This window comes from Cherax quadricarinatus, chromosome 11, assembly GCF_038502225.1.
Source record: "Cherax quadricarinatus isolate ZL_2023a chromosome 11, ASM3850222v1, whole genome shotgun sequence".
Lineage (NCBI taxonomy): Eukaryota > Metazoa > Arthropoda > Malacostraca > Decapoda > Parastacidae > Cherax > Cherax quadricarinatus.
Genome location: NC_091302.1, coordinates 53907958 through 53927928, shown reverse-complemented (window position 1 = coordinate 53927928; position 19971 = coordinate 53907958). Strand labels below are relative to the sequence as shown.

General features: G+C 41.8%; 1 protein-coding gene across 1 annotated transcript in view; it reads right to left on the bottom strand.

Moving 5' to 3' along the window:
- The window catches only part of CalpC (calpain C), a 105735-nt gene that overhangs the window by 32428 nt on the left and 53336 nt on the right, over positions 1-19971 (bottom strand). The window contains exons 5-9 of the mRNA XM_070083869.1: positions 7100-7217; positions 4842-4982; positions 2718-2973; positions 2091-2260; positions 1619-1791 (exon numbers count right to left, since the gene is read on the bottom strand). Coding sequence (XP_069939970.1) covers positions 1619-1791; positions 2091-2260; positions 2718-2973; positions 4842-4982; positions 7100-7217 — 858 coding nt within the window. The remainder of the gene's footprint in view (positions 1-1618; positions 1792-2090; positions 2261-2717; positions 2974-4841; positions 4983-7099; positions 7218-19971) is intronic.

Here is a 19971-nt window from a genome sequence, read left to right as displayed (position 1 = left end):
GGAGGCTTGTAGACTACCACAATGACTAGGTTTTGGTTCTCGACCTTTGCTGCTAAAACTTCCACTACATCATTTGAGGCATTTAGCAGTTCTGTGCAAACAAGTGACTCTGCAATGTACAGGCCAACTCCCCCCCCCTTTTGCCTGTTCACTCTGTCACATCTGTATAGGTTGTAACCTGGGATCCATATTTCGTTGTCCAAGTGATCCTTTATGTGGGTCTCAGTGAAAGCCGCGAACATTGCCTTTGCCTCTGCAAGCAGTCCACGGATGAAAGGTATTTTGTTGTTTGTTGCTGGCTTTAGACCCTGTATATTTGCAAAGAAGAATGTCATCGGACTGGTGGTATTGTTGGTACTGTGGGGGAGGATTTTTTTTCCGGCATTAGTATCTGTATCTGTTGGTTTGGAGTGTTTATCTGGAGTTTATCTGGAGAGAGTTCCAGGGGTCAACGCCCCCGTGGCCCGGTCTGTGACCAGGCCTCCTTAGGTCAGTGTCCCAGGATGCGACCCACACCAGTCGACTAACACCCAGGTACCCATTTTACTGATGGGGAACATAGACAACAGGTGGAAAGAAACACGTCCAATGTTTCTACTCTGGCTGGGAATCGAACCCAGGCCCTCACCGTGTGAAGCGAGAGCGTTAACCACCAGGCCACCAGAGCCCTCGACTGTGGTTCCACTCCAGGAATGACTGGATGGTGGATTTGGTGAAGGCATTGTGCTTCCCATTTCAAGGACTCAAGTCTAGCTAATAATAATAATAATAATAATAATAACAGAATTCTTCCTGCGTGTTGTATGAGATGACTAAAATGCCGGGAGCAAGGAGCTAGTAACCCTTTCTCCTGTATATGTTACTAATTTTAAAAAGAGAAACTTTTATTTTTTCTTTTAGGTCACCCTGACTCAGTGGGATATGGCTTGTTTGTTGAAAAATAATAATAATAATAATAATAATAATAATCTTTATTTCTACAAGTACATGTATAAGGTATACAGGCCTAGCTGACATCAATGACATACTACTACTATATAAAAAGCTTCTTGTTATGGTGAACACTTCGGGCAAATTAGGTCAATTTTGTCCCCAGGATGCTACCCATACCAGTCGACTAACACCCAGGTATCTATTTTACTGATAGGTACCTGACCAGCTGGGCTGTGATTGCGTGCAGCCAGCAGTAACAGCCTGGTTGATCAGGCCCTGATCCACCATGAGGCCTGGTCACAGACCGGGCCGCGGGGGCGTTGACCCCCAGAACTCTCTCCAGGTAAACACATCCACATCCTAAGGTTTCCACCCGTACCAAAGATCGACCCACGGACCTTAGTGTGTGAGCTGAGTGTGCTAGCAAACGAGCCATGGAACCAATCAAAATAATCAACGGGGGATGATTGTATTTGTCTCCAAATTTGTTTCTAAATCTTAACAAGTAAGTCTGACAATTTATAATATTAATATTTAGCCATTAAAGCTGTACTACATCCAATCAGAGTCAATCAACATGATTTAATTAACAAATTAATGTATCTATATTTTACTCAATAAGTCACACTATAGTAAGAAATCTAAATAAAGCTAAGTATACAGGTATAGTGTATTTCTCTCTCACCTGGGTTGTTCCTGCAACCACCAGCTGTAACACCTCTCTGCCATGCTCCTTGATATACCCGTGAGGTCCAAGGAGTTTTATGCCTGAGAGATGGTTCATCTCTTGAGGTTTCTCCATCTAAATGAATTACTTCCAACTGGGAAAATGTCCGTACAAAGTCACTATAGGCCATCCTGCACGAGGAAAAAAAATATTCGAAGATTTTATGTAACTAGGAGAATGAATTTTGATAAGTTGCATGAGGTTAATTGCCACCTTTGATGAGTTTCAGAGTTTTTACACTCCCAAAGCCTGGTCTTGGCGAGGTTTGCACATTCCTTATACATATTCCTTACAAGCAAGCAAATTCCTTACACATATGCCAGACAAGAAATTTTGCTTTATCATTAAACACTTTACTTTCCCGGGTGGTTTTTTAAAATATATTAATAACAATTTATAATGCAATTTACAGAAAGCAACAGGCTCTTACCAAAACTCTCCGTCAGGTGTGTACTTCAGGTTGAGTCTCTCCTTTTCATGTGGTGGTACTTCATCCCACTCTGGGGCAGCTCTACCCCATGCCCCAAGGTATTCAACATTTGTTCCAAGGGGTGTGCGTAATCTTACCAAGGTCACCTGCTCCCCACTATAACGCTCAACCTGTGTAAATAGTTATTCCTTATAAACTTTCATAAGTGTACTAATAAACTTCTGTGAAATGCTATTAAAGATAAATAGTTGTGAGTTAAGTGTACTATATTAATACTTCTAATGAAATAAGGATACTGTCTGACAGGTCAACGAATAAAGAATGATGAATAATTTATAAACAACTTACAAATCACTGACTAGAATACATAACACTACATAGTTTAAAAGCATGACATCACTAAATAGCAAGAAATTAACATAATTCCTTGAAAAGCACTGAATCTTGTGCATTATACATTCATAGGTATAATTAAGAAATAATCGCATGTACATAGTTTATAATATCAAGCTAAACCTCAAAGATTTAGCTTGATAGGTTTAATAAATTCCCCTACTCATCTTTTGGGCGGTGGTCTAAAGATTAAAGTCCATAAAAATGGAATTTATTATAATCAAGTTAACAAACCTTCTCAATACAGTAAATTCTATAGTTGATTCCCATGACAATGCCACTGGCCAGTTTTTCTGAGTGCATTTTGGAATGTGTGTGGGCAGTGACAACTGCAGTAACAATAGATGTTAAGTCGAGGAGCTTAGATAAGAGTCGCCCGCAAGTGGTTGGGTCTGCCCTCAAGCTTACTGATTCTGCTATTCCACCAGTAAAATCGGACAGTCCATCTAAAGAAGTGCCATACTTCAGGGCTTCATATGAACCATGGAGCCTGAAATTTTTTAAATACAGTTAAGATTTTTTTATTCCAATTTAATCACAGCTAAACCAAAAAAGTAAATACGACAATGCTTTTTCATGCATTACCAAAAGATGCTTATTAATATTATGCAATTCATAGTTAGCATTAAGTTAACCTTAATTTCAAGCTTGCCTTAAGTAGTCTTAATTTACCCAAAATGCAATGCATAACCAGGAGATTTTCCATGTACCGTATTTCATCACTGTAAATTACAGTATCTAATACAGTGGACCCCGCATAACGATGGCATCACATAGCGATTATTTCGCATACCGCTTACTTTAATTGCAAAAATTTTGCCTCACATACCGCTTAAAAACCCGCTTACCGATTTTCGTCCGAGACGCGTCCAATGTGCGGCCTGAGCCACGCTCACATGTTCCGCCGGTGGCATTGTTTACCAGCCAGCCTCCGCGGTAACATCCAAGCATACAATCGGAATATTTCGTATTATTACAGTGTTTTCGGTGCTTTTTCTGGAAAATAAGTGACCATGGGCCCCAAGAAAGCTTCTAGTGCCAACCCTACAGCAATAAGGGTGAGAATTACAATAGAGATGAAGAAAAAGATCATTGATAAGTATGAAAGTGGAGTGCATGTCTCCGAGCTGGCCAGGTTGTATAATAAACCCCAATCAACCATCGCTACTATTGGTGGTACAGCTGCTGCTGCTGCTGCTGCACTGTCAGCTGCTGCTGCTGCTGTAGCACTGTTGTTGGTGTGGCTTATTGAGAATACCAAGAAACAATTAACCCCAGAGGATTTGCCACCCAGGATAACCCAAAAAAGTCAGTGTCATCGAAGACTGTCTAACTTATTTCCACTGGGGTCCTTAATCTTGTCTCCCAGGATGCAACCCACACAAGTCGACTAACACCCAGGTGAACAGGGAAAAATGCCTGGAACTAGTGCTCATATTGGTGAATTTAAAGCCAGCAAAGGTTGGTTTGAGAGATTTAAGAATCGTAGTGGCATACACAGTGTGATAAGGCCTATTCTGGAAGAAAATGCCAAACAGGACCTACAGTACTCAGGAGGAAAAGGCACTCCCAGGACACAGTGTCTCATCAGTCATTGCTGCATCTTCAATAAAGGTAAGTGTCATTTATTCTTCATTTAGTAGACTAGAACATGCACAATATATACTGTGCATGTACTACTCTACTATTGTGCATGTATCCTTCTCTTTGTGTGTGGGAAAATGTATATTTCATGTGGTAAAATTTTTTTTTTCATACTTTTGGGTGTCTTGCACGGATTAATTTGATTTCCATTATTTCTTATGGGGAAAATTCATTCACATAGCGATTATTTCGCATAACAATTACCCCTCTTGCACGGATTAAAATCGTTAACCGGGGGTCCACTGTAATTATTGGATGTTGAAATGAATAAATTTCTATTTTGTGAGTGATCATTATTATTACCTCACTCTTACTATATTACACCTACCATCCGACATACGACCTGCTCGACTTACGACCACTAGACTTGCGACCGTGTTTTTTATGCCAAATTTCTGGGAAATAAACAACTATTTGTGTTGTACACAGTGTTTATCCTAAACCTTACAGTATAAAATACAGTACTAACAACATAAAAAGTAAAGTAAAAATGAAATACCAAAATAAAACAATAAAATAAAGTCATTACAAAAATGTTTTGTTGATATTCAGTAGTAAAGTTCGACTTACGACCATTTCGACTTACGACCGGTTTCTCGGAACCGAACTTGGTCGTAAGTCGGATGGTAGGTGTATTAATATTGTTATTATTAGTTTTATTATTACAATACAGTATTACAAAACACCAACAATGGGAAATGCAAATACACTTACTTTGCGTAAGCCTTTTCGAGAAGAGCTGGCCAGAAATGTGTGAGGGACTGTGAGTGGACGAACACCAGCTTACCATTAACTGTAGGAAGGCGGTCATCTACCAGCACCTCCTTCCACTCCCCACACCACCACACACGGAACCTATCAACATGGGGAAACAAATAGAAAATTTATTTCTTTGTGTAAGGTATTGTGTAAGAATTGAGACACTTAGGCAACACATGGGAATCTTTACTGAAGAAACGTTTCGCCACACAGTGGCTTCATCAGTCCAATACAAAGAAGAAATGGGTAAGGAGAGGAGAAGTTTGAGGTAATTAGTCCCTCAACTTGGAATCGATGTGTTCAGTCCATCACTCTTGTAAGAAATGCAGCATAGGGCCAGAGAGGTGGCTTATATACCGCAGTCAGATGAGGTGAAGCAGGAGGAGGTGGGATCACAGTGGGACCTGTCACTAGTGTAAGTAGGTCGTTGTCCAAAGGTTGGGCAAGCGTTGAAGTCTTTGTACCACATCGATTCCAGGTTGAGGGACTGATTACCTCAAACTTCTCCTCTCCTTACCCATTTCTTCTTTGTATTGGACTGATGAAGCCACTGTATGGCAAAATGTTTCTTCAATAAAGATTCCCATGTGTTGCATAAGTGTCTCAATTCTTCAATTTGTCGGTTTTCTAAAGCATTCATCACACACATGTAGCACAGTACACCAGCACATGTAGCACAGTACACCAGCACATGTAGCACAGTACACCAGCACATGTAGCACAGTACACCAGCACATGTAGCACAGTACACCAGCACATGTAGCACAGTACACCAGCACATGTAGCACAGTACATCAGCACATGTAGCACAGTACATCAGCACATGTAGCACAGTACATCAGCACATGTAGCACAGTACATCACATGTAGCACAGTACATCAGCACATGTAGCAGAGTACACCAGCACATGTAGCACAGTACACCAGCACATGTAGCACAGTACACCAGCACATGTAGCACAGCACATCAGCACATGTAGCACAGTACACCAGCACATGTAGCACAGTACACCAGCACATGTAGCACAGTACATCAGCACATGTAGCACAGTACACCAGCACATGTAGCACAGTACATCAGCACATGTAGCACAGTACATCAGCACATGTAGCACAGTACATCAGCACATGTAGCACAGTACACAAGCACATGTAGCACAGTACATCAGCACATGTAGCACAGTACACCAGCACATGTAGCACAGTACACCAGCACATGTAGCACAGTACACCAGCACATGTAGCACAGTACACCAGCACATGTAGCACAGTACACCAGCACATGTAGCACAGTACACAAGCACATGTAGCACAGTACACCAGCACATGTAGCACAGTACACCAGCACATGTAGCACAGTACATCAGCACATGTAGCACAGTACACCAGCACATGTAGCACAGTACACCAGCACATGTAGCACAGTACACCAGCACATGTAGCACAGTACACCAGCACATGTAGCACAGTACACCAGCACATGTAGCACAGTACACCAGCACATGTAGCACAGAAGACCCAGGATCATGTTTTATGTGCATAACAATATTTTATTGCATGTAAACTACATTATCTGTGCACTGCATAAAAGAAATAAAAGTTTGAATTTGAAACTGTTGATGAGGTAAAACATACGGGCAAGTTCCCTAACTCCTTCAACCCATGTGACATAACATTAAATAGTAACCTAGGAATTAGAAGTTTGTTATGGATCACATTCTAGGAAGGACCTAAAAATTACTCCACTGGAAATAAGCTACTGTACACTGTTTGGGTTTCCTGAATTATCCTGGGTTATTAACTCTCTGGGGTGGTTAGTAATAAAAAAAAGTCTTTCTATCTACAAGCATGAGACTTAAAGGAAATACAATACATACACCAAAAATTGTGTCACTTAACATGATGTCCTATATATGATAAGCTTTAGATGTAATGCTGCAGATTCACTGTATGATTAATAGAATGATATTTAAATAAAAAATAATATCACTTGATCAATTACTGACAGCATATTTCTGTCTTGGTAAATTTTCATATTTAAAAGGTCAGCAAATAATCTTCATTAATGAACTGGGTGATTCTATCCCAATATTTACCACTATTTAGTTTCAAACATCCTCGCTACTAGCTGCCTTAACATTCAAGTAACTGTGTCATGTACCACTCCTATTTTCGTAATCTCACTATCACCTGGACAGTGTGTAGTTTATTACCTGAAGACACCACAGTAGCCAGACTCTGCCTCAAAGTCCTGGTCAGCTGGAACAACACGATAGAAGAGTCCCTTGGTCAGGTGTAGACACCCCAAACATGATACAAACCATCTGTCACCTGCAAGGAATAGTAAGTTATTCATTTTGTTGAAAATGTTTAGGGACATGGCAATAAGAAAAGATAAGAGGAAGGTAAGAAGGCACTAATTAACTAGGTATACCACTAGAAAAATTATATGGTGACTTGTAGCTCAGTAAAGTGCATTCAGCTCACACCTAAAGATCCTGGGTTCAATTCAAATGCAAAATTTGCAGCAACATATTCTGGACAATGAATGTGAACAATTTTGTTATGATTGAGCTTCAGCTGCCTTACCCTATCTGCAATATTAAACATTTTCTATATATATATATATATATATATATATATATATATATATATATATATATATATATATATATATATATATATATATATATATATATATATATATATATATATATATATATATATATATATATATATATATATATATATATATATTATATGTATGTTCCCCCTTATCCTAAAGTGTCGTGAGATTGAGTTCCCCTTAACCTCTTCTCGTAGGGCATACCCTAGCTCTGGGACTAGTCTTGTTGCAAACATTTGCACTTTCTCCAATTTGTCGAATGCTTGACTAGGCGTGGGCTCCATATTGGTACTGCATACTCCAGCATGGGCCTGATATAAAGGTATACAGTGTCTTCTTTCTTTGTTGGGTTCTTTCTTTCTTTCTTTATAATAATAATAATAATAATAATAATAATAATAATAATAATAATAATAAATATCTTTATTTCTACAAGTACATGTACAAGGTATACAGGCCTATCTGACATCAATGACATACTACTATATAGAAAGCCGTTTGTTATGCAGAGCTTTTTCGGCAAATTAGGTCAGCTGTGTCCCAGGATGCGACCCACACCAGTCGACTAACACCTAGGTACCCATTTTATACTGATGGGTGAACATAGACAGCAAGTGTCTTAAGAAACACGTCCTAATGTTTTCCAGCCGTACCAGGGATTCGATCTCCGGACCTCAGTGTGTGAGCTGAGTGCGCTAGCGATCGAGCTGGGTTTATCAGGGCCACTGACAGCATAAGCCGTATCGAGCCCGTCTTCTCGATGGTACGAGGAAAAATTGTTGCCCAAGGCTGGGCAATGAGAGAAAAGGAACAAAAGTTCCTTTGTAAATAGAGATAGAAACTTAAAGTTTCCAATCAGATCCGGTGGACCCCCTTGCCAAACCCCAGCAGAGAGGGATGCCCACACTCCCACCTGAGTTCAGTAATCGGCTTCCCACCAAAGACCGATAAAGAATTTTCCGGAGAACGGGAAAAAAATGGAGCTGACTAAAAGTAAGCCGATGATCAGGTGCCCCTCCTGTAGAGTGCCCTGCAGGCAAAATTGATGAGGACAAGCGTCCCAGAGAGAACGGTGAAAATTTGTCACTGATACTCAGGCGAGAGAGAGACGTCCATACCCAACGAAGGCTGGCGCAGAAGTCTCGTATACAGTGTCGTGAATGACTCCTTATATGTCAAAACACTATTCTTAGATTTGCCAAACACCCATATACTGCAGCAGTTATTTGATGTTCGATATGATGCTCATCCCAGGATACTTTTCCTTGAGTGAGGTTCGCAGTCTTTGACCCCCTAGCATAGTCTTCATTGTCATTCCCTAAGCTTCATGACTTTGCACTTAGTAGGGTTAAACTCCAGGAGCCATTTGTCGGACCAGGTTTGCAGCCTGTCCGGATCCCTTTCTAGTCTTACCTGATCCTCGTCCGCTTGTATTCTCCACATTAGCTTCACATCATCTGCCTGTGAAGAGGGACACCTGAATCTATACCTTCCGCCATGTCGTGTCATTCATACCAGAAACAGCACCGGACCTAGGACTGACCCTTGTGGAACCCCACTAAACACAAACCAACAGATACAGATACTAATGCCGGAAAAAAAAATCCCCCCCCCAGTACCAACAATACCACCAGTCCGATGACATTCTTCTTTGCAAATATGCAGGGTCTAAAGCCAGCAACAAACAACAAAATATTTTTCATCCGTGGACTGCTTGCAGAGGCAAAGGCAATGTTCGCGGCTTTCACTGAGACCCACATAAAGAATCACTTGGACAACGAAATATGGATCCCAGGTTACAACCTATACAGATGTGACAGAGTGAACAGGCAAAAAGGGGGGGTGGCTTGGCCTGTACATTGCAGAGTCACTTGTTTGCACAGAACTGCTTAATGCCTCAAATGATGTAGTGGAAGTTTTAGCAGTAAAGGTCGAGAACCAAAACCTAGTCATTGTGGTAGTCTACAAGCCTCCGGATGCAACATCCCAGCAATTCCAGGAACAGCTGTTAAAAATTGACCACTGTCTGGAAAATCTTCCAGCTCCTGCACCCAACATCTTGCTCCTGGGGGATTTCAACTTAAGGCACCTAAAATGGAGGAAAATAGCTTTTAAATCTCTGCACAAAATTCAATTTAAACCAGCAAATAATAGAGCCTACTAGACTGGAGAATACACTAGACCTCATCTTCACTAACAATGATGATCTGATAAGAAATGTCACCATATCAAAAACAATATACTCAGATCACAACATAACTGAGATTCAGACATGTATGCGTGGAGCCCCAGACCGACATAATGAGACTAGTCACGATGGAGCATTCACCAAATTCAACTTCAATAACAAAAACATAAAGTGGGACCAAGTAAACCAAGTCCTAACCGATATAAGCTGGGAAGATATACTAAGCAACACAGACCCCAACTTATGCCTAGAACAGATTAACTTGGTGGCACTCGATGTATGCACAAGGCTTATTCCTCTAAGAAAAAGGAGGAGATGTAAAATAGAAAGAGACAGGCGCTCCCTTTACAGGCGACGGAAAAGAATAACAGAGCGGCTAAAAGAGGTCAATATATCTGAAATGCGTAGGGAGACACTGGTCAGAGAAATAACAAGCATCGAACTTAAGCTAAAGGAATCTTATAGTAGTCAGGAATCGCGGGAAGAACTAAAAGCCATAAATGAAATAGAAAGAAACCCAAAGTATTTCTTCTCCTATGCCAAATCAAAGTCGAGAACAACGTCCAGTATTGGGCCCCTACTTAAACAAGATGGGTCCTACACAGATGACAGCAAGGAAATGAGTGAGCTACTCAAGTCCCAATATGACTCAGTTTTTAGCAAGCCGCTAACCAGACTGAGAGTCAAAGATCAAAATGATTTTTTTATGAGAGAGCCACAAAATTTGGTTAACACAAGCCTATCCGATGTTATCCTGACGCCAAATGACTTCGAACATGGCGTAATAGCGCACAAAATGCGCGCTAAAGGAATAACAGGAAAAGTCGGTCGATGGATCTATAATTTCCTCACTAACAGAACACAGAGAGTAGTCGTCAACAGAGTAAAGTCCGAGGCAGCTACGGTGAAAAGCTCTGTTCCACAAGGCACAGTACTAGCTCCCATCTTGTTCCTCATCCTCATATCCGACATAGACAAGGATGTCAGCCACAGCACCGTGTCTTCCTTTGCAGATGACACCCGAATCTGCATGACAGTGTCTTTCATTGCAGACACTGCAAGGCTCCAGGCGGACATCAACCAAATCTTTCAGTGGGCTGCAGAAAACAATATGAAGTTCAACGATGAGAAATTTCAATTACTCAGATATGGTAAACATGAGGAAATTAAATCTTCATCAGAGTACAAAACAAATTCTGGCCACAAAATAGAGCGAAACACCAACGTCAAAGACCTGGGAGTGATTATGTCGGAGGATCTCACCTTCAAGGACCATAACATTGTATCAATCGCATCTGCTAGAAAAATGACAGGATGGATAATGAGAACCTTCAAAACTAGGGAGGCCAAGCCCATGATGACACTCTTCAGGTCACTTGTTCTATCTAGGCTGGAATATTGCTGCACTCTAACAGCACCTTTCAAGGCAGGTGAAATTGCCGACCTAGAAAATGTACAGAGAACTTTCACGGCGCGCATAACGGAGATAAAACACCTCAATTACTGGGAGCGCTTGAGGTTTCTAAACCTGTATTCCCTGGAACGCAGGAGGGAGAGATACATGATTATATACACCTGGAAAATCCTAGAGGGACTAGTACCGAACTTGCACACGAAAATCACTCACTACGAAAGCAAAAGACTTGGCAGACGATGCACCATCCCCCCAATGAAAAGCAGGGGTGTCACTAGCACGTTAAGAGACCATACAATAAGTGTCAGGGGCCCGAGACTGTTCAACTGCCTCCCAGCACACATAAGGGGGATTACCAACAGACCCCTGGCAGTCTTCAATCTGGCACTGGACAAGCACCTAAAGTCAGTTCCTGATCAGCCGGGCTGTGGCTCGTACGTTGGTTTGCGTGCAGCCAGCAGCAACAGCCTGGTTGATCAGGCGCTGATCCACCAGGAGGCCTGGTCACAGACCGGGCCGCGGTGGCGTTGACCCCCTGAACTCTCTCCAGGTAAACTCCAGGTAAACAAGCTCCCACGCTGACACCTCGTCACGTACGTGATTGTGTGAGTAACCCTCACGACCCACAAATCGAAAATAAATTATCAGACGATGTTTGGACTATTAAATGTGAATAAGCAGGGTACATTAAAAGTATTATTGGTATGGTGATGCAAGTCAAGGCATGATGAAGACAATAACTGTTAATTAAAGTGATAAAGTAAATAAAGAAGAGAGTTGTCATGCCCAAGGTAAGCTAACTGTGCAGATATCATTATACGTCAGTTGACGCCCTCACTCTCAAGAAAATATACACCGTAACACATTTTTGTATTGTACATCCTTGGCAACTGATTAATATACAGTTTTCTATTTCGGCTAGTTCTCTTTCATACTTTACCTGGAGTTTACCTGGAGAGAGTTCCGGGGGTCAACGCCCCCGCGGCCCGGTCTGTGACCAGGCCTCCTGGTGGATCAGAGCCTGATCAACCAGGCTGTTGCTGCTGGCTGCACGCAAACTAACGTACGAGCCACAACCCGGCTGATCAGGAACTGACTTTAGGTGCTTGTCCAGTGCCAGCTTGAAGACTGCCAGGGGTCTGTTGGTAATCCCCCTTATGTGTGCTGGGAGGCAGTTGAACAGTCTTGGGCCCCTGACACTTATTGTATGGTCTCTTAACGTGCTAGTGACACCCCTGCTTTTCATTGGGGGGATGGTGCATCGTCTGCCAAGTCTTTTGCTTTCGTAATGAGTGATTTTCGTGTGCAAGTTCGGTACTAGTCCCTCTAGGATTTTCCAGGTGTATATAATCATGTATCTCTCCCTCCTGCGTTGCAGGGAATACAGGTTTAGGAACCTCAAGCGCTCCCAGTAATTGAGGTGTTTTATCTCCGTTATGCGCGCCGTGAAAGTTCTCTGTACATTTTCTAGGTCGGCAATTTCACCTGCCTTGAAAGGTGCTGTTAGTGTGCAGCAATATTCCAGCCTAGATAGAACAAGTGACCTGAAGAGTGTCATCATGGGCTTGGCCTCCCTAGTTTTGAATGTTCTCATTATCCATCCTGTCATTTTTCTAGCAGATGCGATTGATACAATGTTATGGTCCTTGAAGGTGAGATCCTCCGACATGATCACTCCCAGGTCTTTGACGCTGGTGTTTCGCTCTATTTTGTGGCCAGAATTTGTTTTGTACTCTGATGAAGATTTAATTTCCTTATGTTTACCATATCTGAGTAATTGAAATTTCTCATCGTTGAACTTCATATTGTTTTCTGCAGCCCACTGAAAGATTTGGTTGATGTCTGCCTGGAGCTTTGCAGTGTCTGCAATGGAAGACACTGTCATGCAGATTCGGGTGTCATCTGCAAAGGAAGACACGGTGCTGTGGCTGACATCCTTGTCTATGTCGGATATGAGGATGAGGAACAAGATGGGAGCGAGTACTGTGCCTTGTGGAACAGAGCTTTTCACCGTAGCTGCCTCGGACTTTACTCTGTTGACGACTACTCTGTGTTCTGTTAGTGAGGAAATTGTAGATCCATCGACCGACTTTTCCTGTTATTCCTTTAGCACGCATTTTATGCGCTATTACGCCATGGTCACACTTGTTGAAGGCTTTTGCAAAGTCTGTATATATTACATCTGCATTCTTTTTGTCTTCTAGTGCATTTAGGACCTTGTCGTAGTGATCCAATAGTTGAGACAGACAGGAGCGACCTATTCTAAACCCATGTTGCCCTGGGTTGTGTAACTGATGGGTTTCTAGATGGGTGGTGATCTTGCTTCTTAGGACCCTTTCAAAGATTTTTATGATATGGGATGTTAGTGCTATTGGTCTGTAGTTCTTTGCTGTTGCTTTACTGCCCCCTTTGTGGAGTGGGGCTATGTCTGTTGTTTTTAGTAACTGTGGGACGACCCCCGTGTCCATGCTCCCTCTCCATAGGATGGAAAAGGCTCGTGCAGTTCTTGATGAACACAGAGTTCCATGAGTCTGGCCCTGGGGCAGAGTGCATGGGCATGTCATTTATCGCCTGTTCGAAGTCATTTGGCGTCAGGATAACATCGGATAGGCTTGTGTTAATCAAATTTTGTGGCTCTCTCATAAAAAATTCATTTTGATCTTCGACTCTGTCTGGTTAGCGGCTTGCTAAAAACTGAGTCATATTGGGACTTGAGTAGCTCACTCATTTCCTTGCTGTCATCTGTGTAGGACTCATCTTGTTTAAGTAGGGGCCCAATACTGGACGTTGTTCTCGACTTTGATTTGGCATAGGAGAAGAAATACTTTGGGTTTCTTTCGATTTCATTTATGGCTTTTTGTTCTTCCCGCGATTCCTGACTCCTAAAGGGTTCTTTTAGCTTAAGTTCGATGCTTGCTATTTCTCTGACCAGTGTCTCCCTACTCATTTCAGATATATTGACCTCTTTTAGCCGCTCTGTTATTCTTTTCCGTCGCCTGTAAAGGGAGCGCCTGTCTCTTTCTATTTTACATCTACTCCTCCTTTTTCTTAGAGGAATAAGCCTTGTGCATACATCGAGTGCCACCGAGTTAATCTGTTCTAGGCATAAGTTGGGGTCTGTGTTGCTTAGTATATCTTCCCAGCTTATATCGGTTAGGACTTGGTTTACTTGGTCCCACTTTATGTTTTTGTTATTGAAGTTGAATTTGGTGAATGCTCCCTCGTGACTAATCTCATTTTGTCGGTCTGGGGCTCCACGCATACATGACTGAACCTCAATTATGTTGTGATCTGAGTATATTGTTTTTGATATGGTGACATTTCTTATCAGATCATCATTGTTAGTGAAGATGAGGTCTAGTGTATTCTCCAGTCTAGTAGGCTCTATTATTTGCTGGTTTAAATTGAATTTTGTGCAGAGATTTAAAAGCTCGCGTGAGTGTGAATTTTCATCAGAGCTGCCTCCTGGTGTTATTACTGCAACAATATTATTTGCTATATTCCTCCATTTTAGTGTTGCTGTTGCTGCTGGAAATCGAGTCCAGGTCCCTGAGGGTGTGAGATACAAATAAAGTGCTGAAAATATCGAAGACGAACTTATAATAATGGATTCAAATTAACAGCGAGTACAGTAAATCACTGACTTCACAGTAATTGTAAACGAGACGAACGACCTGGTAAGTAGCGTCACTGAAGGAGATACATCACATAGCTTAAAAATTTGGTTGTATTGACACAGGAGTGGGAAATGGAAGTGGTTGTTTAAGAAGTGGAGCAGCCTAACATATATGTGAAGGTCGTTACTACCCAGACTGGTGTTACTGTACTTGTGTGAGACCCTCAACACAATAATACCAGAGGAGCTTTTCTCTGTTATTGTCTTATTGCTTCTTGTCTGTCACATCTCAAATTGTTACCTTGAGGGCATAAGCTACACTAAAGTAAAGACTACTAATAAGATTCTGAGAATGTAGTCAGTCGTTTTAGTAATCAGATTTCTTGTTGAGTTTGTTATAGAAAATAGGTATAGATTGTCATAAAACACAAATAAGCATCGGCGACTGTTATATATATATATATATATATATATATATATATATATATATATATATATATATATATATTATTATTATTATTATTAACACACCGGCCGACTCCCACCAAGGCAGGGTGGCCCGAAAAAGAAAAACTTTCATCACTCACTCCATCACTGTCTTGCCAGCGGGGTGCTTTACACTACAGTTATAAAACTGCAACATTAACACCCGTCCTTCAGAGTGTAGACACTGTACTTCCCATCTCCAGGACTCATGTCCGGCCTGCAGGTTTTCCTGAAACCCTTCATGTTACTTTGCTCACACTCCAACAGCATGTCAAGTATTAAGAACCATTTGTCTCCATTCACTCATATCAAATACGCCCATGCACGCTTGCTGGAAGATTATATATATATATATATATAGGTAGTAGGTTGGTAGACAGCAACCACCCAAGGAGGTACTACCGTCCTGCCAAGTGAGTGTAAAACGAAAGTCTGTAATTGTTGTACATGATGGTAGGATTGCTGGTGTCATTTTTTCTGTCTCATAAACAACAAGATTTCAGGTACGTCTTGCTACTTCTACTTACACTTAGGTCACACTGGACAAGTACCTAAAGTCAGTTCCTGATCAGCCGGGCTGTGGCTCGTACGTTGGTTTGCGTGCAGCCAGCAGCAACAGCCTGGTTGATCAGGGGCTGATCCACCAGGAGGCCTGGTCACAGACCGGGCCGCGGGGGCGTTGACCCCCGAAACTCTCTCCAGGTAAACTCCAGGTCCAGGTAAACACTACACATACATGTACAAGCGTATATATACACACCCCTCTGGGTTTTCTTCTATTTTCTTTCTAGTTCTTGTTCTTGTTTTGTTTATTTCCTCGTATCTCCATGGGGAAGTGGAACAGAATTCTTCCTCTGTAAGCCATGCGTGTTGTAAGAGGCAACTAAAATGCCGGGAGCAAGGGGCTAGTAACCCCTTCTCCTGTATATAATACTAAATGTAAAAGGAGAAACTTTCGTTTTTCCTTTTGGGCCACCCCGCCTCGGTGGGATACGGCCGGTGTGTTGAAAGAAAGAATATATATATATATATATATATATATATATATATATATATATATATATATATATATATATATATATATATATATGTGTGTGTGTGTGTGTGTGTGTGTGTGTGTGTGTGTGTGTATGTCGTGCCGAATAGGTAAATTTGTTCAATTAGCAAGAACTCATTTAAAATTAAGTTTCTTCTAAAATTTTCTCTTATACGTTTCAAGATATATTTTTTTTCATTTGTGTTATGTAAAAATTTATAATTTTGTACCAAAAGAACCTTAGAAAACTCAACTAACTTTATTATAACAAGCGCAATTTAATTTAGCCTAATACAGCTAAATATATTTTAGATAAGTTTACAATAATTTAATAATAAACAAACACAATGAAATATATTTTTTCGTTAGGTTCAAAATGATTACTGTGAAATTATTTCATACACAAATTTTCGCTTGCCTTATTCGGCAAGAAGAGCGTTGCTATATAAGCCAAAATCGCAAGTTTTCCCTATTCGGCGCGACATATACATTGCGTGAGTGTGAGTGTACTCACCTATATGTGGTTGCAGGGGTCGAGTCATAGCTCCTGGCCCCGCTTCACTGGTCGATACTAATTCACTCTCTCTCCCTGCTCCATGATCTTTGTCATACGTCTTCTTAAAGCTATTTATGGAACTTGCTTCCACTACTTCACTCTCCAGATTATTCCAATTCCTGACAACTCTAAGACTAAAGAAATACTTCCTGGCATCCCTATGACTCATCTGGGTTTTCAGCTTCCAATTGTGTCCCCTTGTTTCTGTATCCCATCTCTGAAACATTCGATCCCTGTCCACCTTGTCAATGCCTCTCAGTATTTTATACGTTACCATGTCCCCTCTATTCCTCCTATCCTCTAGTGTCATCAAGTTGAGTTCCCTTAACATCTCCTCATAAGACATACCCATCAGTTCCGGGACTAATCGTGTTGCAAATTTTTGCACTTTCTCCAATTTCGTGACGTGTTTGATTAAGTGAGGGTTCCATACTGGCGCTGCATATTCCAGTATAGGCCTTACGTACACGGTGTACAATGTCGTGAATGACTCCTTACTCAGATGTCTAAACGCCAATTTCAGGTTTGCCAATCTCCCATATGCTGCAGCAGTTATCTGATTGATGTGTGCCTCGGGGGACATGTTCGTTATAATGTTTACCCCAAGATCCTTTTCTTTAATTGACGTTGGCAGCTGTTGGTTTCCTAACCTGTACTCTGCGGTCTTCTGTGTCCTTCCCCAATCTTCATGACCTTACACTTACTGGGGTTAAACTCCAGGAGCCATTTGTCGGACCATACTTGTAGCCTGTCCAGATCCCTTTGTAATCTTAACTGATCCTCGCCCACTTGTATTCTCCTCATCAGTTTCACATCATCAGCGAACAGTGACACTTCCGAATCTATTCCTTCCGCCATGTCCTTCACGTATACAAGAAATAGCACCGGGCCTAGGACTGAACCTTGTGGAACCCCACTCGACACATGCGCCCACTCCAACACTTCAGCACGTACCAACACTCGTTGTTTCCTTCCTGTCAGGTATTCCCTGATCCATTGCAGTACTTTCCCCGTTATTCCTGCCTGCTCCTCTAATTTTTGTGTGGTACTGTGTCAAAAGCCTTCTTGCAGTCTAAAAAGATGCAATCTACCCATCCCTTTCCCTCCTGTCTTACTTCTGTTACCTTATCGTAGAACTCAAGTAGATTTGTGACACAGGATTTCCCATCTTTGAAGCTGTGCTGACTCTCATGTATGAGCCCAATCTTTTCAATGTGTTCCACCACTCTTCTGATAATCTTTTCCTTGACTTTACATACTATACAAGTCAGTGACACTGGTCTGTAGTTTAACCCTGCCTGTCTGTCCCCTTTCTTAAAAATTGGAACTACATGTGCTGTCTTCCACGCCTCAGGCAACTCCCCAGTTTCGATAGATATACTGAAGATTGCCGCCAGCCGCACACACAGTTCCTCTGCTCCCTCTCTCAGTATCCATGGAGACATGTTATCTGGGCCCACCGCCTTTGAGGTATCGAGTTCGTCTAGCAGTTTCTTCACCTCTACCTTGGTTATGTGTATTGTGTCCAGCACCTGCTGGTGCACCCTACCTTCACAGTTTGCTGGAAGCATTCCTGACTCTATTGTAAATACTTCTCTAAATCTTTTGTTTAGTTCATCACATACTTCTTGGTCACTCTTTGTGAGCTCCCCTCCTTCTTTCCTCAGCCTGATTACCTGGTCCTTGAATGTTGTTTTTCTCCTAATGTGATTGTATAACAACTTTGGTTCAAATTTGGCTTTTGATGCTATGTTCTCATATTGCCTCTGGGCCTCTCTCCTTAACCCTGCATATTCGTTTCTGGTTCTTCTGCTCAACTCCTTGTTTTCTTGAGTTCTTTGTTTTCTATACCTTTTCCATGCTCTAGCACATTTGGCTTTGGCCTCTTTATACCACCAGTTAAACAATGGGCTCACTCTGGTCTTACCGTTTTTTCTGTTGCCCTTTGGTATGAACCTTTCCTCTGCCTCCCTGCAATTAGTGGTCACTATTTGCATCATTTCATTTACTGTCTTTCCAACTAGTTCTCTTTCCCACTGCACTTCATGCAGGAAACCTCTCATTCCTATGTAATCCCCTTTTTTGAAGTTCAGTTTTTCCCTTTGTTCACGTGCTGCTGCGTTCTCCACTGTTAACTTTACAAGATATTCAAAACTCAGTACATCATGATCACTAGCGCCAAGGGGTCTTTCGTGGGTGATATCCCCTTTGTCTGACTTATTCAAGGTGAATATGAGATCCAGCCTTGCTGCAACATCCTCTACTCTCTCTCTGGTTGTATCTCTAACATGTTGGTGCATGAAGTTCTCCAATACAGTCTCCAACATTTTAGCCCTCCATGTTTCTGGTCCTCCATGTGGCTCTAGGTTTTCCCAGTCAATCTCTTCATGATTGAAATCCTCCATTATAAGCAATTTTGTCCTACCCATATGAACCCTCCTGGCCACTTCAGCTAGTGTATCCACCATTGCCCTATTGCACACATCATACTCTTCTCTTGTCCTCCTGCTGTTAAGCGGTGGGTTATACATCACTGCTATCATCACCATTGGACCTCCAGTCCGAAGTGTTCCTACAATGAAGTCGTCTGTTTTCCTTCTTTCCGTTGCTCCCATCTCCTCAAAACTCCACTGGTTTTTTTATGAACAATGCTACTCCTCCTTCTACTCTGTTCTCGCTGTCTTTCCTCATAATCTGATATCCAGGTGGAAAAATTGCATCTGTTATCTCTAAGTTTTGTCTCTGTTAGTGCTATGGTGTCAGGTGATGCATCAATGATGCATTCTTGCCACTCTTCACTCTTATTTGTTATTCCATCTGCATTGGTGTACCATATCTTTAGCTTCCTTTCCATTACTGTATTTTGGGAGATGGAAGAGGAAGGAGTCGGCTGGGAGGGTGGGAGGCAGGGCAGAATATTATAGGAGGCTGCTTTGATTGTGGAATTAGTGCTTAGGGGGGTCGTGGCTATGGAGTGAGGTTCATTTCTGTTTACTGTGTTTGGTTGATATGTGGTGACAGGGGTTGAGAGGTTTCTGTAAGCATTTGTGTTTGATGTTCCCCCAAAGGCTGAGTTTTCCTGTCATTGCCTGTCCTGTCTCTCTTTCCTTCCACTGGTTTTGTCTTGCTCTCACTTTCAGTTGTTCCCTTTCCTTTTGTGTTC